We start from the raw sequence: 27,489 nt of genomic DNA, 5'->3' as shown, positions 1-27,489 counted from the left end.
TTCAAAGCTTAGGTTTTTTCTTCAATTCACCGTGCCCCATATCCGCACCGCCCATTAGCATTCCTAGATGTATGGAGCACATTATTGTGCATTTCTTGATAAAGGTAAATTTTTGGAAATAATTACTATAATGCAAAATAAATAAATAAATAATAATACTCCCTCCGTTCACTTTTACTTGTCACTTATTTCTAAAATAGATTTTTGTTTTTACTCGTCACTTTTGACATATTAAGAAAAGACAATTATTTTTTACCATATTTTACCCTTAATATTAAATACTTATTCTCCAAATTATTTTCCAAGACCTAATACCAAACATCATTTAATAAGAATCGTTTGGTAAAATACTTATATCAGCAATTGTTTTCTTAATGGGTGTGCTAGGTCATACAATAACAAGTCAAATTGAACAAAGGGAGTAATAAATATTTATACAGCAATTTTTTACTGAATTTAAATCCACAAGGAATTAGAATTATAATAAATTCAAAATATATTAGTTCAAATAGATATTTTGAATTGTTATAATTAAATTAATTGTATATTTCAATAAATATAAATTTAATTATAGTCTAATATCATGAGATTAGTCCATTGATTTAGGCAACAAATAATAAGCCCATTTTGCCTAGCCAAAACCTAATTAAATCAAAAGTCAATGAAAATTATCATGCGTACAAGTGGCATATTCTCACCAATCAAATATTATCGTGTCATCCTACAACTATAAATAGGAGTCTCATAATTTAGAAAAAGGGACAAGAAACAAGAAAGAACTCATAGATCAGATTATGCATATTTCTATATACTCGAATATTTCTTTATATTTGAAAGAAGAATGGTAATGATCGTAACATTCAAAGATTAAAATCAATTACTAGAATTGTTGCTAACATTTTAATTTCTGGACAAGAAATTTATGTCAACACAAGTCATTCAAGATGAAAGGTAAAGGAAGAAGAAATTGGCGCATAACATTTATATATTCTAACAAAAACACTTCAACTCCAGACAAAAGACTGCAGAATTGAAAACTTGATATCATCATCTCTGCCAGCAAGGACAGTACACTTATTCAATTGTTTAGTTCTAGAAAGTAAACCATACAGAATATGTTTATGTAATAACAGTTGGGGCAGAACGACTAGTGTATTCCTGCATTTTCGATAGTTTAATAGCAACCTCCACCTGTAATAAAAGATAAATTTGTTTAGCAAAAACACTAAGAAACAAAAAGAAAAAATGGACCACAAACACCATCTTTGCTCCAACGTAAATTACCAGGGGTGCAAGTGCTTCCTGAGAATCTCTCCCAATCTTGGATGAATCCTTCTCGTACTGCTCAATGTAGAGACGGATTGTAGCACCCTCTGACCCAGTTCCAGAGAGACGGAACACCTACCACAGTACCAAAAGTTACACCATATGCACCCAACAACACTTCCCATAAAAGCTTTTCCATTTACTCCACTTTTATTTGTTAGTTAATTCTTTGGAGAAAAACACAACTACAGGCTTGAAGCTTCAAGTTTGAATTTCGGGCTACCACAAGCAAACTCCATTTCAACTGGTAATATCTCAAAAGATCCGGAATATCTTAAGGAATTCATATAAAAAATTTGAGTTGATTTCAGAAGATTTAAGATGGATTCAGTTCAAAGAAAAGCAGCAATTAATGAAGCTTCAAGTTTGAATTTCAGGTTACTGCAAACAAACTCTGTTTAGAGTGGGTGATATCTCAAAAGATCTGCAACATCTCAAAGAATTCATATCAAATATGTAGGTTGATTTCACGAAGATTTAAGATGGATTTGGTTGATAATTCTAATGTGAGGTTGAAGATAAAATTGATTTCCAGATTTTTCTGAAATAGTCACATTTTACTGCACAATTTTGATTTTATCCATTTTTCCAATAACCAAATTACTAATGCAATTTCAAATATGGCCTTTTTACTGCTGTCTTCTTTCTCTGATCCGGAAGCTCAAAGGTAACAGAAGAGAAGAAAAGAATAAAAAGGAGTAATAAATATATTTAATATAAAATCATATTAAAATAAAAAATAAAAAATAGTTTATGCTTCTCACTTTCTCAAAGAGAGTAAAATACTCTCCTTGCCACCTGAGCACCTAAGGTTTCTATTTTTAAATAGTTTGGGGGTTAACAGGATTCCCGAAAAGATAAGGTGTGTCTCTTAAATTTCAATCACAGTTTGGGGTTATTTATGCCTTTTCCCTAATTCTGTTGATAAAAGAGAAATCAAACCAGAACAGAATTTGTATCCCCAGTTATCTGTATATTTCTCATTCCTATCCAAAACAGCCTCTAATTCTCATATTTTGAGTAAAACTAGAGCTGGGGATATTCTGTATATTTTTCATTTCCTATGCAAAACTGCCTCTAATTCCCATAATTTGAGTAATACAAGAGCAGGAGAGATTCCTTACCAATCGTGATCCATCTTCAAATAGATATCTTATACCCTGATGTTTTGAGACCGAACCATCAACTGGATCCTTGTACTCAAATTCATCAGCATGCACGACATTTGAAACATCTGAACGGATTCCCTTTATTAACCTGTATAGGAATTTATCTCAAGATCAAGTATTACACATTGAAAAGACACATCAATGGTATTAATTTTTTCTGCTCAATAACAAATATCTACATGACAACAGGAAATATTACAATAACCATTGCTACCTTCAAAATTCACAAAAAAAAGGTCCAAGAAAACATAAATTGACTGGCATTGGCAAGTAATCTGACTGATAATACAGTAAACACTAAACGTATTTTTGGATAAAAACAAAAAAAAGGGAGCATGCCAATGTTTTCAACTTCAAACAGTGTTGTATCTGATGAGGAAAATCAAATTTTGAAGTTGATTTCTAATACTCTTCTAATTATAAATAAAAAGGAGACCTATTGTTTTAGTCACATCTCTTGATCTTTGGGAACACTTGAAACTATCACAATCTTGAATAGATTGGACAAGCAAATATATGTGCTTTGTAATTCTAGGTTTCAGTGTACAACAGGTTAAACTTCTAGCGATAAGAACATCCAACGCAGACATCCATTTTCTCTTTTTGATAAGTAGTATTAGAGTAATGTGATACTGCAATGTGAGTCGGAAAAAGAATAGAACTTTGCATGTATCTAGCATGAAAATCTGGTATAAAATTTATGAACTTGGAAAACAAGAAAAATGATCAAGCTACTATTATTTAAGATATTAAATATGGAGAACACCGAGCTCTTACATACCCGCAGTGGGACTATATTAAGGAAAATGGAAAACTACCAAAAGCGTGCCAAGCTGGCAAGCTGCCGATATCTAAAAAGGATCTCAATGAAGCAGTCAAAGAAACCAGACACCTTAAGTTACCATTATGCAGAGACCACTATAGCGGAGGAACAACCATAGCAGAACTTAACAGACATGGAAACTTAATTAGAGATTAACCTATTATTGGTTCATTGGTACAGCTAAATTTGAATAGGATGAATCTACCACATAGGGAAAGATGGCCCCTTGAAAGGTTGAATTTGGTTTGGCTGCACGCAAAATCACTAGAAAGCTTATTGATTTGACTCATCACATTTCATTTCTTTTGGCGGAGGAGATTGTGAGTCATCTCGACAAATGTTTCCATTTGTTTATTTGCAAAACCACCCCTTAGAAAAAAAAAACAAGATCTGCAACGATTCTTTTTTATAGGGGAGAAGGGAAGTGCGGGGCTTAAATAAAAGACCAAAAATGCAATCGGTGCCCACATGTAATAGATTTCTGATTTCTCCTATTCATGGCATGCATATCATGGAGTAAAAACAACCCTTTTTCATGAACTCCCATTAGTTGATATGAGAAGCAGATTATGTTTATGATGATAACAATAATACAAATGTACTAAGGGGTGTTTGGTTTGAAGACAACTTATACAAGGATTATAATGCAGGGATTAGTTAGTAAGAATTCGTAGTTATACAGGGATTAGAAATACAAAGATTATTTCTCGTTGGGTGTTTAGTTCATTGCACTAAAATTGGATTACAAGATATCATTTAAAATATTTATTTACTTTCTAAGCTAAAAAGTAATGAGTTTGCAATTATACCCTTGAATGCTTGACCTTCATTGACTTCAGGGAAAAATATCAAGATAGTTTTGTCCTTTTGCTATTTTATCCATATATAAATTATACAAGGATTAGTTATTCCATGATGTTGGTGGTGTAAAATAATACACCATTGGTGTATTAAGTTGTACATAATTCAAATCATGACCAAATATTGGATTAAGTTATACCAAATTATATACCTCATTATTTTCCTTATACATTATACCAAACGACCCCTAAAGATAGTCAAAGATTTGACTTGATGTTCACAAACATGAACCAAGTGATTCAAAAGCTAAAGGTGCTGCAGTGGTCAAACTAAGCTAGGTATTAAAGGCTTTAGGGCTCCAAAATCATCCTGCCAATTAGAACACTTGATGAAATTAGGGAAGGCATGCAGAAGACTATGATTTAGAATAAAGGGTAGAGGGGTGGACCCATTATCCACCGAATTTTGAACTATGCGCTGCTGGCTCTCTGGGATTTCTTGGTTATAAAAAATCACTTTTTGGTATAAAAATTCCCTTTACTTCCTACTACAGAAGGATTTCAGTTTCTAGGTAGGAGTCATAGATTGATCAATGGGGTTATGGGACAAACCTCGTCTCCCAAATGACACAGTAGTTCTTTATTAAATAATAGCACTAGATCTAAAAAAAAGATACACAAATTTGTTATATTCCACCACCTTCCTGTTAACGGTACTGCAACCGTCAAACTAAGCTATGACTAGAAGGTCATGGCTCTAAGCTCATCCTGACAGTTAGAACACTTGATAAAAGTGGAGGGCACGCAGAAGATGACAATTTGGTATAGAATATTCTCCTGAAACTCGTACTACGAAAGGCTTTCAGTTTGAGGGATGGAGTCATAGATATAATATGCTGGTAGGGGACGAAAAACGTCTCCCAAATGACACATCAGGTCTATGTTGATCAGTTAGCGTTATGACAAAGATAAGAAACTTGTCTCTACGATTGAGCACCATATGAAGAACTATACCATCACCAATATTGAGAAAAGCTAAGGTTTTGTGATCTTCAAGAAACTTTCCATCATGAATAAGGTTGAGTGGCCAACCTTCCTCTCTATAACCATTTTAACATTACGAACCAATAAGGCAGCCTTGATTTCTATTTGTAGGACACCATGATCAGTTTGCGTTATGACAAAGATAAGAAACTTGTCTCTACGATTGAGCACCATATGAAGAACTCTACCATCACCAATATTGAGAAAAGATAAGGTTTTGTGATCTTCAAGAAACTTCCCATCATGAATAAGTTAGACTAACTCCTTGTAACTTATTCATGATGGGAAATTTCTTGAAGATGACAAAACCTTATCTTTTCTCAATATTGGTGATGGTACAGTTCTTCATATGGTGCTCAATTGTAGAAGACAAGTTTCTTATCTTTGATCATAGAATCCTACAAATAGAAGTCAAGGCTACCTTATTGGTTCGTGATGTTAAAACGGTTATAGAGAGCAAGATTGGCACTCAACCTTATTCATGATGGGAAGTTTCTTGAAGATCACAAAACCTTATCTTTTCTCAATATTGTTGATGGTACAGTTCTTCATATGGTGCTCAATTGTAGAGACAAGTTTCTTATCCTTGTCATAACGTAAACTGATCATGGAATCCTACAAATAGAAGTCAAGGCTACCTTATTTGTTCGTGATGTTAAAACAGTTATAGAGAGCAAGGTTGGCCACTTTAAATCAACAACAAGATTAAAATAAAGGAAACGCACCCACTAATACATTCTAGTACAGCTGCACCTCTTAGATGCTATGTATAAATGCTCCAAGTGTCATTGAGTACACAGGATCAGTCTAAATGTCACTTTGTTATAATTACAATTTAAGGAAGACCTACTACCCCATGTTTAAGCTAGTTTCTTCTGGAATTTCTCATACAAAGGATGGACATCATCAAAGTATAAAGATAAAGAAATAGAAATATAAAATGAGTGCAAAATTGCATCAAGTCATGCTTTAGAAACATTGGGTATTCCACAGAAAACTTGAAAGTTGAAACTAATAGATAGCTTACTTGTTAACTTCATCAATGGAAGATTGCAGCTTCACCAAATGAGCCATAAGATCCTTAGCACCATCAGCACTGACATTCTAAAAGAAACAAAAGAAATTGACTGACATGATTTGAATTAAGGAGATGCAGAAAATATTCATTTAACATTAAATATGACTGTCAAGCAAAAACCTCGTAGTCATATCGAGTGTAATAGTGACGTCCATAGATTGCCCAGTGTTGGCGAACAATATCTTCAACAGACACAAGGTTACCTTCCCCAAGGTTGTCCTTATTCTTATAGGCAAGGATAGATAACCAAGCCAAAACAGCCCATATTCCATCTTTCTCTCGAATGTGGTCTGAGCCTGTGAAGAGATAATTAAAAAAGATTTAATGCCTTTACATGTCCAATCTACTTGTATCAAATTAAATACAAGAATTAAGTCCAGAAAGCCAACCAGTTCCAAAACTTTCTTCTCCGCAAATTGAACACATTCCAGCATCCATCAAGTTACCAAAAAATTTCCAACCAGTGGGTACCTTAGCAAAGGAAATGGAAAACATAAAATTCAGCATGCCTTCAACCCTCCACCAACAACAGATAAAGTAAATAACATATAAATGTCAATGGAGCTATAGTACCTCAAAAAATTTCAAGTTCACGTGTTTAGCAACTATATCAAGAGCAGCAGATGTGGGCATACTCCTGTAGAAAGATAAGCATTGCATCACATTAAATTTTGACAGATTTCATCACAAGATGAATTGCTCTTGAATAGAAATATTAACAGCATAACAATCATGTACAGCTTAGCTCGAAATGATACAGACCTGGCAACACCTTTCAAACCTCCAGAAAAATAAGGAATAGCTTGTACAGCATTGGCAGCAATTATAGCTACAGAGTCAGAAGGAGTCACAAAGAATCTACAAAATAAACAGAAAAAACAAAATTTAAGATGCAACTCAGGAAAGTGACTAGTTGTAGTTCAAAATAGAAATCAGCAAGAAGTTACCTTTTCCCCAGGACCATGTTACGGTCCCCATCTCCATCAGCAGCTGCCCCAAATTCTGGTGGATTGGGTTCAGAATGCGTTTTAGACAATCCCATACGTGCAACTAACTCCTTTGCATATGTCAGATTGGGATCGGGATGCCCTCCACCAAAGTCTTCCTATTAAATTAATCATACATGTCATAGAAAGAACAAAAGAGTCCTAAAATATAGCATTAGAAGAACAGAAAGCCAAACAGTTTATGCAAGAAAATTCTCAATGGAAGAAGGAAAATCAGAGGACCTTGGGTACACAATTAACTAGAGAGCTTTCATTTGCCCCAAGCTCCTCCACAAATATACGCTTTGCATGTACGCCAGCAACACCATGAAGTGCATCATAGCTACAATAGGCATAGATGTGAGAAACTAGCTGACACTCTTAGCAAAAAAAGGAATTGACTGGAGAATGTACATCAAAAGGTTTCCAACGTGCATACCAGAAACTAAATTTTGGAGAAGAGAGCAACTTCTGGATAGCTGGGAAGTCAAATATTGACCTGGAAACAGATATGCAATGTTAAATATTGAGTCAGAAAAGAAAATTTACTTCAAAATGAATAACTAAATTGAAGTACCGATAAAAAGAACAATACGAAAGGTAATAAAGATGAAAATAAGCTTTAAAACAATGTCAAAAGACATATGCATGAAGCAATATCCCTTATAAATGTTCAGTCAAAAACAAGCCCAAGACATATCACATGGCCTTAAAAATTGGAAGGGAATGACACACAACTTTCAATAATAGCTGTATAGTGCCTTTGCAACAAATTGTTGATTGACCTTTAGATATCAAAGGACACATTTACATGTACAAGCAATACTCGACTGAAAGCAGAAAGACATTTGTTTTTGCACATAAGAGAAGCATTCATACTTCAACAATTTCAGATAATCACTAGTTGAATCAAAAACGTCAACGTCAAATTTCCCCTTTGGACCCTCAAAGCTTGAGACACCTGTTGTAGATATGTCCACCTACATTCAAGTTAGGCCATATCAAAATGTTACTTCATCAATAAAATTAAGACTCAGGAAAATGTACTAGGGAAGCAGTGCATCTTACATCAGGCAGGCCCTCGGCAATCAAGTACTCCTTTATTGTTGTGGTGTTCTCATAGATCTTGTTTGTTATACCTTCCGGAGCAGGTCCACCATTTTCCATGTTGTACTTAATTCCAAAATCCTACAGGTGAATACATATGAGAAACTGTAGTCTTCAGGAAAAGCAGACAAAATTTATCACCTGGGTATTATAAACACTCTTAACAGGTATTCAAAACAAGATAGTCTAAACAATTTAATAAGAATTCTAAAAAATAACTGATAGGATATCCCACATTTATTTTATTTTCATTAACCATTTTCCCACCGAAGGTGTTGTCCTCCAAATAAAACACCTTTCGAGGCTACTAGTTATTTCAAAGGCATTCCGGACGCTCTAATAGGTATACTAGAACAAGTTTGGTCATAAAAATTGTTCAGTTTTCTCTGGAGTAATTTTCACTTTATTTGAAAATTATTGTTTGGCCATGAAAATTCCAATCCAACTTAAAGTTGTATTTCAAATCTGGAAAACAGCTTAAACCTGATTTTTTATGACCAAAATATTAGTGAGCTTGTAACCTGTTCTCCAACTCATTTTTCACTTTTGAAGTTGTATTTAAGTACATCCAAGAACATTATTCCAAGTGTTCTTTGCAAAAAGTATAACCAAACACAACTCCAATTCCATAAATTCCCAAACAAAAAGGGATAAATATTTGGCTATGGCCAAACGCCTACTAAATAATCTGAAAGGAGACCTACAATCATTTCATCAACCATAATGTATTCTTCCCTGCAACATTTTCCCTCCAAATAATAAGAACATGTTTAAAGGGCATGTACATAGATGTCTGTTGTGTGTATATATTTATAGGTTCTTAATCAGCTGCAACAAAGGCACATTTCATCATGTCCCCTCCCCGCCCTCACAAAAAATAGAAAGTGCATACGAACTCCCTAGAGAATAGAAAACAGAATGTGTAAGTTGTGTTTTTCATCTTTTTTTTTTTTTTTTTGATAACCGAGAAATTTGTGTTTTTCATCTTTAAAAGGAAGATGTATATTTAGGCCAAACAAGCAATGAGCAAAACCAGTTCTCTATGAAAAGAAAATGGAAGCATACTAATTTTACAATTCTACAAGCTAAGGGAACGACACTTAGCACGTAGCATGATTTTCAGGTCTCAGAGAATACAATTAAACTATAACAGAGCAAGGGAAAAGCCGTAAAGAGAAAAGAAAAATCCTACTTTTCAACTGTGAATCAAACATGAGCTGATAAAAAGACCATAACAACATCCTAGAATAGAAATTAAAACTTCCCAATTCAATAATAGGTTATCACATAATGTTGGAGAGATGCAGAAACAAAGCATCAAAAAATAAGAAAATATTGTTGGCAATACCTCATGAGGGCCACCTGGGTTGTGACTTGCTGTCAATATAAATGCCCCAGTAGCTTTAGAACCCTGTATTAAGTATGATGTATGTGAGAAGTATAGAGAAAAAATATCATTGAATTGTGTATCTACATAATTTAAACTGGGCTCTATTTATGGACACTACATGACAATCCTTCTCCAAGTAAGATACTATATATAAATCATACTCCTATTTCTATTCTAACACTCTCCCTCAAAGCTAGTGCATACAAAACCATATGTACAGAAATTGCTACATATGTAATTAATACGAGGCTCAAAAGGACTGGGTGAAAATAGCTGCAAGTTGATAACTCAATTTCACAAAATTTTGTAACAATATCTCTGGAGAGTATATTTTTTCTTTGACAAAGTGACAGTCAATCTCAATGTGCTTAGTCCTCTCATGAAATACCGACTTGATGTGATATGAAATGCCACTTAGTTATCACACACAAGTTCTATTTAACTGATTTCTCCAAACTTTACCTCTCTCAGCAACAATTTATCCAAACTAGCTCACAAGTTGCTACAGTTGCTCGATATTCTGCTTTTGCACTAATATCGAGCAACCACACTCTATTTCTTACTCTTCCAGGATACCAAATTACCTCCTACTAAAACAAAATATTCTAATGTAGAATGTCTATCACAAGGTGATCCTACCAAATCAATGTATTTGTATCTAACGATCAGCTCATGACCTTGATTTTTAAAGATAATCTTTTACCTGAAAATAACTTTATATATTGCAGAATGCGAACAATTGCATCACAATGACTATCACAGGAATAATCCATAAACTAACTTACAACACTCCTAGGAAAAGAAACGCCAGGTCTGATCACTATGTGATAATCCAACTTACCAACCAGACACCTATATCTTCAGGATCACTGAGTGTCTCCCCCTATGCTAGCAAGAGTTTACCATTTGAAACTGTAGGAATGCCAATGGGTCTATATCCCACCATTCATGTCTCCTCAATAATGTCTAAGGCATACTTGCATTGAAAAATAGCAATTCTTGATCTGAACAGCACAACCTCAATACCAAGAAAATACTTCAATCTATCGAGGTCTTTAGTCTGGAAATGTTGAAAGAGTTTTAAACTTATGATACCATCTTGATCATTGTCAGTAATAACAATACCATCAATAAAAACCACCAAATAGATACATGGATTTGGAGAAGAATGTCGATGAGTGATCAGCTTTCACTTTGAGACATGTCAAACTCCTGAATTATTGTCCTAAACTTTCCAAACCAGGCTCAAGAAGGCTTTTTCAAACCATAAAGTGACCGGCGCAACTGACACACAAGGCTAGACTCCCCCCTCCCCTCCCCGGAGCAGCAAAACCACATGGTTGCTTTATATAAACTTCCTCTTCAAGCTCACCATGGAGAAGAGTATTCTTACTGTCAATTGATATAGGGGCCAATATCAGACATATGTTATTTTATCATGAGAGAGAAAGTATCACTATAATCAAGTCCAAATATTTGAGTATACCCTTTGGCAACAAGACGAGCCTTATGCTGATCAATTTGGTCGTCCGGACCAACTTTGACGGCATAAACTCAATGCATTAACCCAACAACCAATGATAGAGTAACCTAAAGGAAGAAGAACAAGCTCACAAGTACCACTTGCATGCAAAGCAGACATGTCATCAATCATAAGCATAATGGAGTGATGACAGACAATGATAACTTAAAAGGGTATAAACAGGGATAGTATTATGAGTGGACCGTACACCTTTTCGAATCGCAATTGGTTGATTAAGAGGAGACAAGTGCACAGTAGGTCCAGGGTCGGGTGAGTGATGTGAATCATCTTATCCAGATGTTGGATATGGGCGACATGATAAGTCAGGAGTGGAGGTACTATGGATGGAGATGTAAAAGTAATTGTAGATTCCTCAAAAGTTGATACGGGTAAGATTGGTGGCACTTTGGATGGAGAAGTAAAAGTAACCGCAAATTCTTTAAAAGACAGTATAGGTAAGACCTCACATATGTGAGAATGATCATGATCAGAAGATGTAAAGATCGAGACTCAAAAAATGTGACATCAGCTCACATAAGGTACCAATGAAGATCGAGTGAGAAGTAACGATACCCTTTTTATACATGAGGTAGTGGTAAGGTTTGAGTACGTTCTACCCTCCCCAAACCTCACTAGTGGGATTTAACTGGTACGTAGTTGTTGAAGTTGTGAACAAAACATGTAATCCCAAAGACACGAGGGCGAAGAGAGTATAGAGGTGTTGAAGTTATGAACAAAACGTGTACTCCCAAAGACACGAGGGTGAAGAGAGTATAGAGGTGACTGAGGAAACAATACTACGGCCTCATTTGTTTTGATTAAGATTAAGGCCTCATTTGTTTTGATTAAGATTAAAGCCTCAATTGTTTTTTTTAAGATTTAGACGTCTAAATCTGAATGCACATCTTAATGAATAAGATATTGTCTCTAGATCTGAACACCGATTAATTAAGACTTTGTTTTACAACATCCGAATGTACATAATCTATTAATATGTACATAATAAATATACAATTCAAATAAAAATTAATTAAATATTTAAAAAGAATTAACAACATAAAAACATTATTTGATTAAAAAAATAAAATACTTATACTTGCTAGTGATGGTGGAGATACTTTGTAGTGGTGATGGTGAAGGTAATAGTTGTTGTTAGTGGCTAGTAATGATAGTTGTGACAGTGGAAGTGGTTGGTGTTGTAGTGACTATCATAATGGTGGTGATTGGTAGTGGTGTTGGTGGTTGTAATGATGAAGTTAGTTGATGTTACTAGTTGGCTGTGTTGATGTTGGTGGCTCAAGAATGTCTAGCAGTTGATAATTGGCAGCAGTACTAGTTATGATGATGGAGGTGGTAGGTAATAGAGATTGACCACAATGATGGTAGTGGTTGATAGTAGTGGTAGAAGTGGTGGTGGTGGTGGTGACAAAAAAATGTATGGTGGTAGTTGGCGGTGGTTTTAGTTGTGATGATGAAATTTACTGGTAGTAGAAATTGACTATAGGGGTGATAGTGGTTGATAGTGGTGGGGGAGATGGCGGTGGCTACAAAGACAATGATGGTGGTGGTGGCGACAGCTACAGAGATGGTGGTGGCGACGTCAATGGATATAATCATAATGATGGAGGAGATAAGCATGGTAGCATTTGATAGTAGTAGTTCGCATTGATGGTTGGTGGTAGACGATAGTAATGGTGGTGGTGGTGGTGGTAGTGATTATAAAGATGGTTAGTGATGGTGGCTAGTGATTGTGGATAGAGTGTTGTGAATATTATCCACACAAAAATATCTCTTAATGATATTAAGACTCTGTTCTAGATCTTAATGATTAAGACCTATTGAAACCCATTAAGTACTTGAAATCTAAATGAGAACAAATGCACTCAATGATCTAATGTTTTAACCATTCAGATTCAGACCTACATTAAGTGCAAACAAATGAGGCCTAAGATGTTTGAATTTGAATATTAAGATGTGGTTTATAGATTTGAACACTAAATAATTAAGATCGTTTGTTTTTAAGCATTTGAATATACATTTAAAAATGTATATCAAAATTATTTTTTTTTGATAATAATGTATATCAAAATTATTAATGAACATAATTAAGAGAAATACAATCCTTGAATCTAAAATTAGCTATAACCATTCCGGGCCTCCTCCAGTGTTATCAAAGGCGAAAAGCGCAAAAAAACTCTAAGGTTTGTTCGGGTTTTAAGAGCAAATAAAGTGTGGGCTTTAATGAAAAAAGGCGCAAAGGGAGAAAAAAATAAAAATATATATGTTTAGTCCAAGACTAATATGTATAAACATGAATGACAAATATATGACCAAAGAAATTGAAAAACAAAATTATGATAAAAGTAAAATATCAATTGTTTAGTGTCACTTCTTCATAAGAGGTTCATTGGCAAGGAAAAGTTTGCCTTAGAACCTTGATGACGACACTGAAGCGCACATAAAGCAAGGCGAAGTGCACAACACGTTTTGAGCCTCGCTTCAGGGCTTAAGCGCGCTTAAAGCACGCCTTTGACTACGCTGGTCTCCTCCTCCCCGCCAACATAGTAATTTCAACGAGTGAACTGAACCTCCATTAAAAAAAATTAAAACGTCAAAAGCACCAGTTTCAAAGAAAAAAAGGCAAAAAATAGATTCAAGTTTGCACACATTTTTCTCTCAATCTCATACTCCACTCTACCACAGATTATAGTTGCTTGCTGGAGCCACCATTTTTTGTTGTTGGTCCACCATCTTCCAGAGGATTCACCAATGCTCTTTCCTAGACCATCTGTACTTCCAAAGGTTTCTCCATTTATACACTCGTGCCTTTTGATGAAGGTTGTTGTTTTTGTATGTGATGCTAAGTGCTGTCATGTTAGTACTTTTGTCTTGATATTTTTGGTATAACTTTTGAATTAATTTTAATACAAAGTTCTAGAATGTAGAAGATATTGTAATATGTGGTGGAGCTTTATTTAAGCATAAAATAGGGAGTCAAGTTTCCAGGATTTAAGGGATCTGTCACCACCTTATGTATCTATATATATGTAAGCTTTTGCTGAATGAAATGAACTACTCCTTTTCTCAAAATTATCTCTCTTTATCACATTTGTCTTCTCTTTCTCTCCTTCAATTGGTATCAGAGCTAAATTGATCTTTTAGGGACTGTTTTGAGAGAGAAAAACACAGCAAGATCACCTACCAAGATTAACTTGTCCAAGTTTTTTTTTGTTCAGTTTCCTCACATGGCCTCTAGCAGCTCTCCCCTTTCACCTCCTATCTTTAATGGCGAGAACTACCAAGTTTGGGCAGTGAAGATGAAAACATACTTGAAGGGTCTTGGATTATGGAAGTATGTTGAGGAAGACAGCGCTCCAGAACCTTTGAGAGCAAACCCAACCCTTCAGCAGATCAGAAGTCATGAAGAAGAGATCGCAAAAGGTCCAAAAGCCCTGTCTTTCATTCACGCAGCTGTCTCAGATTCAATTTTTACCAGGATCATGACATGTGAATCTGCCAAAGAAGCTTGGGACATGCTGAAGCAAGAATTCCAAGGAAGTGATAGGACGAGGCAAATGCAAATATTGAATCTAAGAAAAGAATTTGAGATGTTAAGAATGAAAGAGATCGAAAAGGTGAAGGATTATATTGATAGAATCATGAAAATCGTCAATCAGATCAGATTGTTAGGGGAAAAAGTAGAAGAGCAGAGGATTGTTGAGAAGGTGATGGTGACACTTCCAGAAAAGTTTGAAGCAAAAATTTCCTCAATTGAAGATACTTGGGATATGTCTCGTGTCACATTGAATGAACTATCCAACGCTCTTCTAGCAGTGGAAAAAAGGAAAGCTTTTAGAGAGGAAGAGAGTACAAGTGAAATCGCTCTTGTGGCTGCTCAAAGATCCAAAGCTCAGTTGGATGGTGAACCAAAAAGGCAACAAAATGGAAGATATGGTAAGGAGAAGAAGGAGCAATCTAACAACCGAGGGAGATATAGAAGATCCAAGTATCCACCTTGTCCCTATTGTAAAAAGACCAATCATACAGACAAGTTTTGTTGGTACAGGCCTGGAGTTCAATGCAAGTTGTGCAAACAGTTTGGTCATGTGGATAAGGTGTGCAAAATAAATCAAAACCAGCCAGCTCAAGCTCAAGCCCAGCCAGCTCAAGTTACTGAAAATGTTGAAGATTGTGAAGAGAAGTTGTTTGCTGCTTCTATTGCTGGAGAATGCAATGTAGCAGCTCAAGATCAAGATGTGTGGCTTGTTGATAGTGGATGCACGCATCACATGACAGCTAACTTGAACATTTTTGAATGGCTGGACAAAAATTATTTCTCCAAAGTCAGACTTGGAGATGGCAGACTTGTAGATGCAGCGGGCAAAGGAGCAGTTGCTGTTCAAACTCCCACAGGTATGAAGATTATATCTGATGTATTATTTGTTCCTGAAATTAGCCAAAGTCTTCTCAGTGTTGGCCAATTGCTTGATAAAAATTATACCCTGTTATTTAAAGATAAAACATGTGAAATCATGGATCCAACTAGTATAAAATTGCTCTCAGTCAAAATGAACAACAGAAGCTTCCCTCTTGATTGGAAACATACTGACATTGGAGCTTATGTCAGCATACAAGATGAAACTTATGTCTGGCATAAGAGGTTTGGTCACATCAATTTTAAATCTTTAAAATTGATGCAAAATAAGGATCTTGTGGCAGATATGCCTTCCATAAATGAAACCTCTAATGTATGTGGGGTTTGTCAAATTGGGAAGCTAAGTCAATCACCATTTCCTATAAATCAAGCCTGGAGAGCTACTGAAAAGCTCCAACTAATACACACTGATGTGTGTGGACCTATGAGTACTCCTTCTTATAACGGCAGCAAATATTTTCTTTTATTCATTGATGACCTTACGAGGTTTTGTTGGGTTTACTTTCTGAAACATAAATCTGAAGTATTTGCTGCGTTTCAAAGGTTTAAAGCAACTGTTGAAAACCAATGTGGCTCTTTGATAAAAATCTTAAGGTCCGATAATGGGACCGAGTTCACATCCAATCAATTCAAGGATTTTCTTCAAAAAGCAGGAATTCATCATCAACTTACAGTCACTTACACACCACAACAAAACGGTGTAAGTGAAAGAAAAAATAGGTCCATTATGAATATGGCTCGATGTCTTTTGTATGAGAAAGGTCTGCCTAAGGTGCTATGGGCTGAAGCTGTAAATACCGCTGTCTATCTACAAAATAGATTGCCGACGAGAGCTGTTGAAGGAAAGACTCCATACGAAGCATGGATTGGAACAAAGCCATCAGTTGCTCATCTTAAAGTATTTGGCTGTATCTGTTACTCTTATATTCCTGATGTTAAAAGGGATAAACTTGATCAAAGAGCTGAAGTTGGAATATTTGTGGGATACAGCAGCACTTCTAAAGGATATAGGATTTTAAATCCTATTTCACAACAAATCCATGTAAGTAGAAGTGTTAAATTTGATGAGGATGCTGCATGGGACTGGAAGAAGATGGCTGTTTCTTCTTTCCAGATCACTAATCAAGAACAAAGTGCCCAAGAAGAAGAGTTGATTCCAGAGGAAGAGGAGGACTCTGATGATTTTGCAGTAAGAGGTACCAGATCCATTGAAGATATATATAGCAGATGCAATGTCGCTATGTTGGAGCCAACAAATGTAGACAATGCATTGCAAATTCCTGAATGGAGGGCAGCCATGGAGGAGGAGCTCAATATGATTAACAAGAATAATACATGGGTACTTGTACCTAGACCTCCTGACAAGCAGGCTCTTGGAACTAAATGGGTGTTCAAGATTAAACTGAATTCAGATGGCACACTCAACAAGTACAAAGCAAGGCTGGTTGTAAAGGGGTATGCGCAGCAGCATGGAATTGATTTTCATGAAACCTTTGCACCAGTTGCAAGGTTTGATACCATTAGATTGCTACTTGCAGTTGCAGCACACCAAGGTTGGCAAGTATTTCAATTGGATGTTAAGTCCGCCTTCCTTAATGGGTACCTTGAAGAGAAAATTTATGTAGAGCAGCCTGAAGGTTTTAGAGGAGCAGGAGACGAGGTATATTTGTTAAGAAAAGCTCTTTATGGCTTGAAACAGGCACCTAGGGCCTGGTATGCATGGATCGATAGCTACTTACTGAATTTGGGGTTTAAGAGAAGTTGCAATGAAGCAACTCTGTATATTAGACTTCAAAATGATGATTTTCTCCTAGTTTCTCTCTATGTTGATGATCTGTTGGTGACTGGCAGCAGCATACGGTCGATCAAAGACTTCAGGGAGCAAATGAAGAAGGTCTTTGAAATGAATGATCTGGGAAAAATGACTTATTTCTTGGGAATGGAGGTTAATCAATCTTCTCAAGGAATCTTTGTTTCTCAGAAGAAATATGCTACCGAAATATTGAAGAAGTTTTGTCTTGACAAATGCAAACCAGTAAGTACGCCTGCAGTTCAAGGAGAGAAACTGATGAAGGAGGATGAGTCTGGTTTGGTCGATGCTTCAATTTATAGAAGTTTGATTGGTTCCCTGTTGTATTTATCAGCCACGAGGCCTGATATTATGTACGCAACAAGTGTGCTATCAAGGTTTATGCATTTACCAACTGAAACTCACCTCAGAGCAGCCAAAAGAATTTTGAGGTACATTCGAGGCACCATTGATTATGGTGTGTTTTATAAAAGAACCACATCTATGAAATTGTTGGGGTTTACTGATAGTGACTGGGCTGGGTCGCAAGACGACATGAAAAGCACTTCAGGATATTGTTTCACTCTCGGATCAGGTGTCATTTGCTGGTGCACAAAGAAGCAAGGGTCCGTGGCTCAATCAACAGCTGAAGCAGAGTACGTTGCTGCCTCCGGTGCTGTTAATCAAGCTCTATGGTTGAGAAAAATCTTGATTGACTTGGGGTTTCATCCAAGCAAAGCAACTGAAGTCCTTTGTGACAACAAATCTGTTGTTGCCATGGTAAAGAATCCAGTCTTTCATGGAAGGACTAAACACATTAAAATCAAATACCATTCCATTCGAGAAGCTGAAAGGGAAAATGAAGTTCATATTTTGTATTGTTGTGGTGAAGATCAACTAGCTGATATTTTTACCAAGGCACTGCAGAAACAAAGATTTGAGCTTCTTAGAGCTAAGCTTGGAGTATCCAGCAGCACTTGCATCAAGGAGGAGTGATGAAGGTTGTTGTTTTTGTATGTGATGCTAAGTGCTGTCATGTTAGTACTTTTGTCTTGATATTTTTGGTATAACTTTTGAATTAATTTTAATACAAAGTTCTAGAATGTAGAAGATATTGTAATATGTGGTGGAGCTTTATTTAAGCATAAAATAGGGAGTCAAGTTTCCAGGATTTAAGGGATTTGTCACCACCTTATGTATCTATATATATGTAAGCTTTTGCTGAATGAAAAGAACTACTCCTTTTCTCAAAATTATCTCTCTTTATCATATTTGTCTTCTCTTTCTCTCCTTCACCTTTCCATCCACTATCCGCAAGACTCTTTGCAATCTGCATCACCACCTTCTTATTTGACAGATTCGGTGAATTTACAATGAACATATTATTATTATTATATTTGTAAACATTCACCCCATTGACTATGAGGAGTCGACAAAAGCTGAAAGAGGTGAGATGGAGGTTGAGGAGTCCATCACCATGTCGATGATGTTCAAGAGATAGGGTTATAGATTAGAAGGAGAGAGGTTTAATTAATTTTAAAAATATAAATATAAAAGAGCGATAATAAAAGCTCTAAATGATTTTCAGACTCTATTCTAGATCTGATTGAATCAGATGAATTGAGACCCATTAAGTGATAAAGATTTTTAAAAAAACAAATGTACTTAATGGAATGAGATTGAGATCTCAATTATTCAAATTCAAACCTTTATTAAGTGCAAACAAATGAGGCCTAAATAAGGAATTTGAGTCAAAATGAAAGATGAGGGTATCTAATTAATTAAATAGCCCCAAAAACACAACTAAACGTGAAATTGAATGAGGAGTGTGAGCAGCCTCGATGTGCCTAATCTTCCTTTCTGCTACTCCATCCGTTGAGGGGTGTACAAGCTAGAAGACTAATGAATAATTCCTTGAAACTAAGTCATAAACGGTTGAAACTGGGAGGACATATATTCTACGACATCATCACTATGTCAGGTACGAATAGAGAAACCAAATTGATTTTGTATTTCAACATAATAACTCAGATGTATCATCAATGAAGCTACAAAATAACGAAATCCTAAGGTTGAGTTGATTCTACTATGAAGTATGACCCCAAATATCAAAGTGAACTAAGGAAAAAATAGACTCTACACAACTCTCAACACTACGTAGAAAGGTAGTGCAAGTGTGTTTCCTAAGTTTGCACAATTCACAATCTAATATGGACAGACTAGACAAACTAGGCACCATCTTTTGTACATTCAACAAACTTGAATATCCCAAACGTTTGTGAATTAAGTCTGACGCATCTATAACTGGACATGCTCGGGTGGGATTAGGAGAGGTAAGGTAGTAGAGGCCTTGTGATTCATATTCTACCCCAACCGTCTGTTCCGTACAGTGGTCCTACATGATAAAAGAGTCCTAAAAAGAAATAATATGGCACGAGATTAAAAGAACAACCATGGACATATGAACAGAATTTAAAGTGACAGAGGATAGGGGATTAGCTAGCCCAATTCCTTTTTCTTTGGTTTGGATCCCATTGGTTAAAGTAACAGCCAAAAGAGACAGTGAATAAACAATATTTGACAGAAATGATTTATCATCGGAGATATGATCAAAATCACTAGAGTTCACAACTCAGGTTCCAAGTTTGTGCAACCGAGGCTACTTGTGGAGATGTCTGCTTACTTGCTCGATAGTGAAAATACTCATTATATTCCTCTTCAGATAATTAAACTCATTGATGACTTGTAGTGTCAGCCTGAGCAACATGAGCATTCTTGGATGGTCAACCATGCAATGAATAGCATACTTCATGAGTGTGACCCAGCTTATGACAATAACTACACTTAGGTCCAGACAGAGGCGTATCTAGGAGGGGGTCACCGGGTTCACATGAACCCATGCTCCCCTCCTGAAATCATATATAGTAGTGTTATATTTTTTTAAAATATTTAAATATAGATATGTGAATCCAGACTTGAAGTATTATACTGTGCGATTATGTTGGGTGCACCTCTCAAAGTGAGGTTAGAAATTTGAATTTTTTAGTTATCTTGTTTTATTTTTCTTTTTAAAATTGGGTAATGTCTCTCTAAGTGGTTTGGATAGGTAAAAATAACTTTGGACCTATAATTTTAAAATTTTAATTATTTTTTAGTGATAAGAACCTAAATGTTAAATCGATCAAATTTATATCTTAGATCCATCTTTTTGTAATAGTGCACCCATCATCTCAAAATTCAGGATACGCCTCTGGGTCCAGATCTTCCAAATGACCTCGTCATCAATTCTTCATGGATTCTGATGATCAATGTTTTGATTTCCTCATTAAGGATTTTGGATGAATCATAGGACTTAAGCTTCCAGTTCTCATGTTTTTAAAGCCAAAAATATCACACCCAAAAGACATCTTATGAAATTTTACTTGAAAACAGCAAGCAATGAAGATCTGGTTGTACGAGAATTAAGATCTCATCGAAAAATTAAAAGTGACTAGATCTTGAAGAAAATGGTATGGATAGCTCAGAATCTCCAAATGACGCTGACAGTAAAATATTTCTTTGAAAAAATGGCCTAAAGCAGCCTGGAATCGTCGGAACAGTGTTGAAGTTGACGGACACCTAGATCATACCGCTGGACAATGATCAAAATCAGAGAAAATTGGGTAGGATTGGATTGATGGAGCAACCCTACTGGAAAAAAAGATCGCCGAAAATAAGCACGCGCTAGCACGTGGATTTGACATGCTCGCAGGAGAAGTACTTTTGGTTGTGCGTGAGTGCCTACATGTCGCCTATTTTCAACAAATCTGAAAGGTATTCTGGACCCAGTGGCGGGGTTGGAATTTGCACAACACTACCAAAAATTAATTTAATGCAGACAGTTGTGTTGCCACCAAAAAAAATGTTCAGTGACTGATTCTCTTTCATGGAAATTTGTACAACAGTTAATTTCCCACTAATACTCTGATACTATGCAGGAAATATAGGAGAAAATATTACGTATTGAATTGTGTATCTACATTATTTACACTAAGCCGTATTTATAGACACTACGTGACAATCTTTCTCAGAGTAGGATACTACTTACAAATCATATTCCTTTTCCTATTCTAACAACCTATTATGTTGACAGATACTTGAAACAGGTAAACATTAATATGAAAAGAACTATACAAGTGTAACACAAAGAGAAATTAAGAGGAATATGGTTCTTACTTTAGATTTTGACATTTTGTGTAATGTTAAGCTATGTTGCTCGGATCTTCAAAACTGTCAACGGGTGCGTGTTGGATTCGCCAAAAGTAGTGTATTTTTGGTGAACCCGACACGGGTGGGGCATCAAAAGTGAAGAGTCCGCGCAACTAAGATGTGAAGTTGTGAACTCAAAGTCATTTTGAAGTGTGAATTGAAGCCTAAAGGACAAAGACAATAACTAGTAATGTATTGAGATTAATATATACTTATGTACAAGTAAAAGTAGTAAATTACTAGTCTTGATGAGGTGCCTAATCTTCCTCTCTGCTACTCCATCCGTTGAGGGGTGTACAAGCTAGAAGACTGATGAATAATTCCTTGAAACTAGGTCATAAACGGTTGAAACTGGGAGGGCATATATTCGACAATATCATCACTATGAAAGGTACAAATAGAGAAACCAAATTGATTTTGTATTTCAGCACAATAACTCTTGAATTATCATCAATGAAGCTACAAAATAACGAAATCCTAAGGTTGAGTTGATTCTACTATGAAGTATGACCCCAAATATCAAAGTGAACTAAGGAAAAAATAGACTCTACACAACTCTCAACACTAAGTAGAAAGGTAGTGTGAGTGTGTTTCCTGAGTTTGCACGATTCACAATCTAATATGGACAAACTAGACAAACTAGGCACTATCTTTTGTACATTCAACAAACTTGAATATCCCAAACGTTTGTGAATTAAGTCTGGAGCATCTATAATTAGACATGCTCGGGTGGGATTAGGAGAGGTAAGCAGTAAAGGCCTTGTGATTCATATTCTACCCCAACCGTCTGTTCCGTACGGCGGTCCTAAATGATAAAAGAGTCCTAAAAAGAAATAATATGGCACGAGATTAAAAGACAACCACGGATATAATGAACAGAATTTAAAGTGACAGAGGATAGGGGATTAGCTAGCCCAATTCCTTTTTCTTTGGTATGGATCCCATTGGTTAAAGTAACAGCCAAAAGAGACAGTGAATAAACAATATTTGACAGAAGTGATTTATCATCGGAGATATGATCAAAATCGCTAGAGTTCACAACTCAGGTTCCAAGTTTGTGCAACCGAGGCTACTTGTGGAGATGTCTGCTTACTTGCTCGATAGTGAAAATACTCATTATATTCCTCTTCAGATAATTAAACTCATTGATGACATGTAGTGTCAGCCTGAGCAACATGAGCATTCTTGGATGGTCAACCGTGCAATTAATAGCATACTTCATGAGTGTGTCCCAGCTTATGACAATAACTACACTTAGGTCCAGATCTTCCAAAATGACCTCTTCATCAATTCTTCATGGATTCTGATGATCGATGTTTTGATTTCCTCATTAAGGATTTTGGATGAATCATAGGACTTAAGCTTCCAATTCTTGTTTTTTTGGAGCCAAAAATATCACACCCAAAAGACATCTTGTGAAATTTTACTTGAAAACAACAAGCAATGAAGATCTGGTTGTACGAGAATTAAGATCTCACCGAAATATAAAAAGTGACTGGATCTTGAAGAAAATGGTATGGATCAGCTCAGAGTCTCCGCATGATGCTGACAGTAAAATATTTCTTTGAAAAAATGGCCTAAAGCAGCCTGGAATCGTCGGAACAGTGTTGAAGTCGATGGAAACCTAGATCTTACCGCTGGACAGTGATCAAAATCAGAGAAAATTGGGTAGGATTGGATTGATGGAGCAACCCTACTGAAAAAAAAAAATCGCCGAAAATAAGCACGTGCTAGCACGTGGATCTGACGTGCTCGCAGGAGAAGTGCTTTTGGCGGTGCATGAGTGCCTGCGTGTCGCCTATTTTCAACAAATCTGAAAGGTATTCTGGACTCAGTGGTGGTGTTGGAATTTGCACAACACTACCAAAAATTAATTTAATGCAGACAGCTGTGTTGCCACCTGAAAAAATGTGCAGTGACTGATTCTCTTTCATGGAAATTTGCACAACAATTAATTTCCCACCAATACTCCGATACTATGTAGGAAATATAGGAGAAAATATTACGTATTGAATTGTGTATCTACATTATTTACACTGAGACTTATTTATAGACACTACGTGACAATCTTTCTCCAAGTAGGATACTACTTACAAATCATATTCCTTTTCCTATTCTAACAACCTATTATGTTGACAGATACTTGAAACAAGTAAAACTCACATAATTGAAAAGGAAAGGGAAATATGAATAAAGCAATCTGATGTAGCTCTAGAGGCAAAGTACTTACATCAACCCCGACTCTCTCACGAACAACAGCTGATACAGCAGGAGTGGACAAAAGTCCATTTTGGCCAATCCAAACACGTCTTACTCCATTTGCTGCTGCCATTTTTGTAATGATCTGCAATGAAACAGACCAAAGATGTTATACTCTGAATTATATCCTTCAATTAAGACATAAACATTAAGCAAGTTAGGCATCGGGCCTCAATAAAAACATGAAAAAGAAACTTTGCATTTCAGAATGTCCCTTATGCATTTGAGAGAACATTTTTATATTATTGATTGTGTTCAGGCAAACAAATAATGCAAAATAAAGAATTTCATAGGAAAAACTTGATTAATAGTACCTGGATAGCATCCTTCGAATAGTATCGACCATCACCAGAAACCACAAGTGTAGCACCTGCACAATAAAAGTGTGATTAGAAGAAGGGACAAGACAACAAAATCATTCACTGACCCCCAAAAAGGGGGATATTTCTATGCGGCTGATCTATGTAGAAGGGTGGGGTTTCCATGCTACCAGACGCCTGGGTTGGAACTTTGTGTATATATGTATTATAGAAAATAATAAATACTAATTGTGCCACCCAGAGTAATAGTTGAACATATGATGCCAGTGATGAAGAGTCAAATTTCACTGACAAAGGACGCGATTTCGAATCCCATTTGGTGCACTTTTTCTTTAAGCTTTCTGTAGAACTTTTTAACGTGATCTTTGTTGACCTTTTGTCTATTCTTAACTTTTGCTTACTTTCTTTTCTTCCCTTGTATTATTTTATTTTTTTGATAACCGGGAAATCTGTTTGTGACCCACCCTTTGGACCAATCACAGCCTTTTTCCCTTGTTATCAGCATAAAATATAAGTAGTTCCCTTTTTCGAAGTTGTATGTTTTGCAGTAAGTTGTTATAATTATTTCATTCTTTCGTTTGACCAATTCTTCAATATAAATCAAAACAAATAACCCGAAATGAAGCACAAAATTGATCAAACCGGCTAAATTTTTACTTTTATTTGGACTGTATAAATAGCAGCACCGTTACGTTCAAAGCAATGTGGCACCAAAACCTCCAAATCCCAGATTCCCCTCTGCTTCCAATACATGCAAGAAATGTAGAGGAATACAGCTAGACAATGAAAACATAAACTTCCTCACCTTCAACTCTGTCAGCTCCAAGGGCATTGAATGTTGCCTGAACAAAATTTTGCAAGTAATGAGGTTGTATGAACACCTTCACCTGAAACAGTCCAACCACTTCATGTTAGACTCAACAATCAAAAGCAATTAAGATAACAGCGCATAAACAAGCCAAGACTCACTATATGGACAATATATCATGCAGAACTACTGATGTCCAAAAGTTCAGGTTTATTAATGAGTCAGTCAGTCAGCTAACTACAATTTAAACTACCAATCTTACAAATATTCAAAGAAAATGCAGAAAGAGCTGCAAAGAAGATGAACATAACAGATATTAATCTATTGTTCCAGCTTCTCCAGAAGAACCACATGAATGTTTGAGGCTTTCATCCTTACAGGAATGTGAAGGAAAACAAATTAGTAACAAGTCAATTGGCTAAAAACAGTAGAGTTTAAAAACATCACTGTAACTTTTGGTGGGTTTGTAATTGTGCGTCTGTGTGTGCTTTCTCTTTTTAACCACCCACTCCCTCTTAGTATAACTCAAACTAGTCTGATATAGTTAAACATTAAGCTAACACCTCTTGTAAGGAACTATGTTTTGTTGACATAGTTAACACTCTTTTTGCTGGGACGTGAATACTCCCTCCAACCCCAATTTGATCAGTGTTTTTAGCTTAGAAAAAATTTAATTTGACTAATTCACAGATATATTGAAGGAGATTTTTTTTTTTTCCAAAAATAGGATTTTATGTTAGAAATTACCACATAAAGTACTACATAAATTGCATTTCTTCATCACAACAACTGATTCCGTTATCTAATCTATGTCAGCAAGTTTAGATTTTAGGCCTTCCCAAGAATAAATAATGCTTAAGAAAAGAAAAAACTGATTGAGGACTGGAGAAAGCCATCATAAACTAATCAACTGCTATTTGTCCTTAAGCATAGTTCATAGTGTTACTGGCAAGTAAGAATCTTACTTAATCTAATTTAAATAGCTTAGTTTATGTCCAAAGAAGCATGCATAAGGGAAAGACAATATTTTATTTTATTTTGATGACAAGGGAAACCTGCAGCCGCTACCCTTTGGGTGCGCATAGGGTAAAACCCCCGCTCCTATGCAATAGCTCGCAAACCACATAGGAGAAGTAACCTGCACTAGGCAAGCCTGGTGCGACGAGCTCGACCCAGAAGACAAACCCCTTGCTTTTGCTGGCAAGGGGTTTCGAACATGAGACCTCTAACATGGAAGTCCCAAGCCCAAACCACTGGGCCACCCGGAAGAGTAGGGAAAGACAATATGATCAAGTAATTTCTAAAAGACTCGTGTCACACCATTTGATATTTTCATTTCCATTAATACAAGATCTCATTAGATTACAATCTATTCCTTAGATCTATACCTGCTGATTACAATTTGTATACCTTGATAAGTACTTTAACGAAAAGATAATAAGTGCAAGCAAATCCAATGAAAATTGGATTGAACTCGAGCAGCAAAAAAAAGCAACTGGAAATTTCACTGAATCGGTGGAACGTGAAGGAAATAAAACCGTGCTTCCACATAGATCAATTAGAAAATGTATCAAAGTTGATGAAAACATTTAAATTTTTATTTCGAACGAAGTGTTAGTTTGAATTTGCTTTCAGATTTACCTTCTTACGGAGACCGGAAGTACCAGGCTTCTGTCCTTCAAATGGCGTAGTTTCGACGCGAGAAACCTTGAAATTCGCCATTTTCTTCACTGGAAAACAGAATCAACAAGACACAAAATTAGCAGAAAACACAAAACGGAGAGATTCACACACATACAAGCACAAACAATTACATCTACATTGGATAAACGTACACCGTTAGAGAAAGATAGAGAGAGTTTCTTACATCTGAAGATTTGGAAAGATGAGTGAGTGATGGATGTGTGTGGAGCTTCGAAGAGAGCGATTCACTATTATAGGCGTCTATTATTATTATTTATATATATAGTACTTATATTTAGTTAATTTCCTAAATGTCGCACAAGTTCTGAAAATTACTTTCAAATACCAATTTTATTTTATTCAAAACAAAAATATATCTTAAGTATCAATTTGCTTTAAAAATATTAAATGAGTGTTTAACCACGTTTCATTATTTTATTTTATTTTATTTTTTAATCAAAAGATGATTTCATATGACAAAAAAAAAAAAGGGAAATAGTACAACGACTTCCAACAATTCTCGTGAACTTTGAATACTTTATTTATTTTGAATTATGAACAATGTTTCGACAATTTACTTAACATGGATTAGAGGGAATAGTATGATTAAATAATGTAAGTTAACATTATGAAATGATGTATATATTATGGTTCTGTTTAAACTTCAACTAAACTTTTTAGATTGTTGTATTTTTTGAATAT

The 27,489-nt window shown here is 35.7% G+C and overlaps 1 protein-coding gene across 2 annotated transcripts; it reads right to left on the bottom strand.

Moving 5' to 3' along the window:
- Positions 1 to 952: 952 nt before the first annotated feature.
- LOC125854432 (phosphoglucomutase, cytoplasmic) lies at positions 953 to 27,066 on the bottom strand. 2 transcript variants are annotated; one of them, XM_049533976.1, is made up of 19 exons: positions 26,972 to 27,066; positions 26,746 to 26,834; positions 25,102 to 25,183; positions 24,291 to 24,346; positions 23,948 to 24,061; positions 9,682 to 9,744; positions 8,295 to 8,414; positions 8,106 to 8,206; positions 7,666 to 7,725; positions 7,470 to 7,569; positions 7,188 to 7,345; positions 7,003 to 7,098; positions 6,814 to 6,877; positions 6,630 to 6,711; positions 6,361 to 6,536; positions 6,190 to 6,266; positions 2,451 to 2,583; positions 1,285 to 1,401; positions 953 to 1,191 (listed from the first exon to the last, which is right to left on the bottom strand). In XM_049533976.1, exons 2-19 carry the CDS (start codon positions 26,824 to 26,826, stop codon positions 1,120 to 1,122), a joined length of 1,752 nt encoding a protein of 583 aa, XP_049389933.1. In that variant the 5' UTR covers positions 26,827 to 26,834; positions 26,972 to 27,066; the 3' UTR covers positions 953 to 1,119. The 2 variants fall into 2 exon arrangements, with proteins under 2 accessions (XP_049389933.1, XP_049389934.1); XM_049533977.1 differs by having other exon boundaries at positions 26,746 to 26,829; positions 26,972 to 27,048.
- Between the last annotated feature and the right edge of the window lie 423 nt (positions 27,067 to 27,489).

This window comes from Solanum stenotomum, chromosome 2 (genome assembly GCF_019186545.1).
Source record: "Solanum stenotomum isolate F172 chromosome 2, ASM1918654v1, whole genome shotgun sequence".
NCBI classification, from domain to species: Eukaryota; Viridiplantae; Streptophyta; class Magnoliopsida; order Solanales; family Solanaceae; genus Solanum; species Solanum stenotomum.
Note: the sequence above shows the minus strand (reverse complement) of the source record. Positions and strands in the feature narration are given on the sequence as shown.

Bases quoted from the DNA above. Each gene is read 5' to 3' on its own strand.
- LOC125854432 (XM_049533976.1), bottom strand. From the start codon at position 26,826: ATGGCGAATTTCAAGGTTTCTCGCGTCGAAACTACGCCATTTGAAGGA. The intron at 8,207-8,294 runs GTAAGATGCACT...ACTTGAATGTAG, and splicing joins TTGCCGAGGGCCTGCCTGAT to GTGGACATATCTACAACAGG. The intron at 6,267-6,360 runs GTTTTTGCTTGA...TGTTTCTTTTAG, and splicing joins ACACTCGATATGACTACGAG to AATGTCAGTGCTGATGGTGC.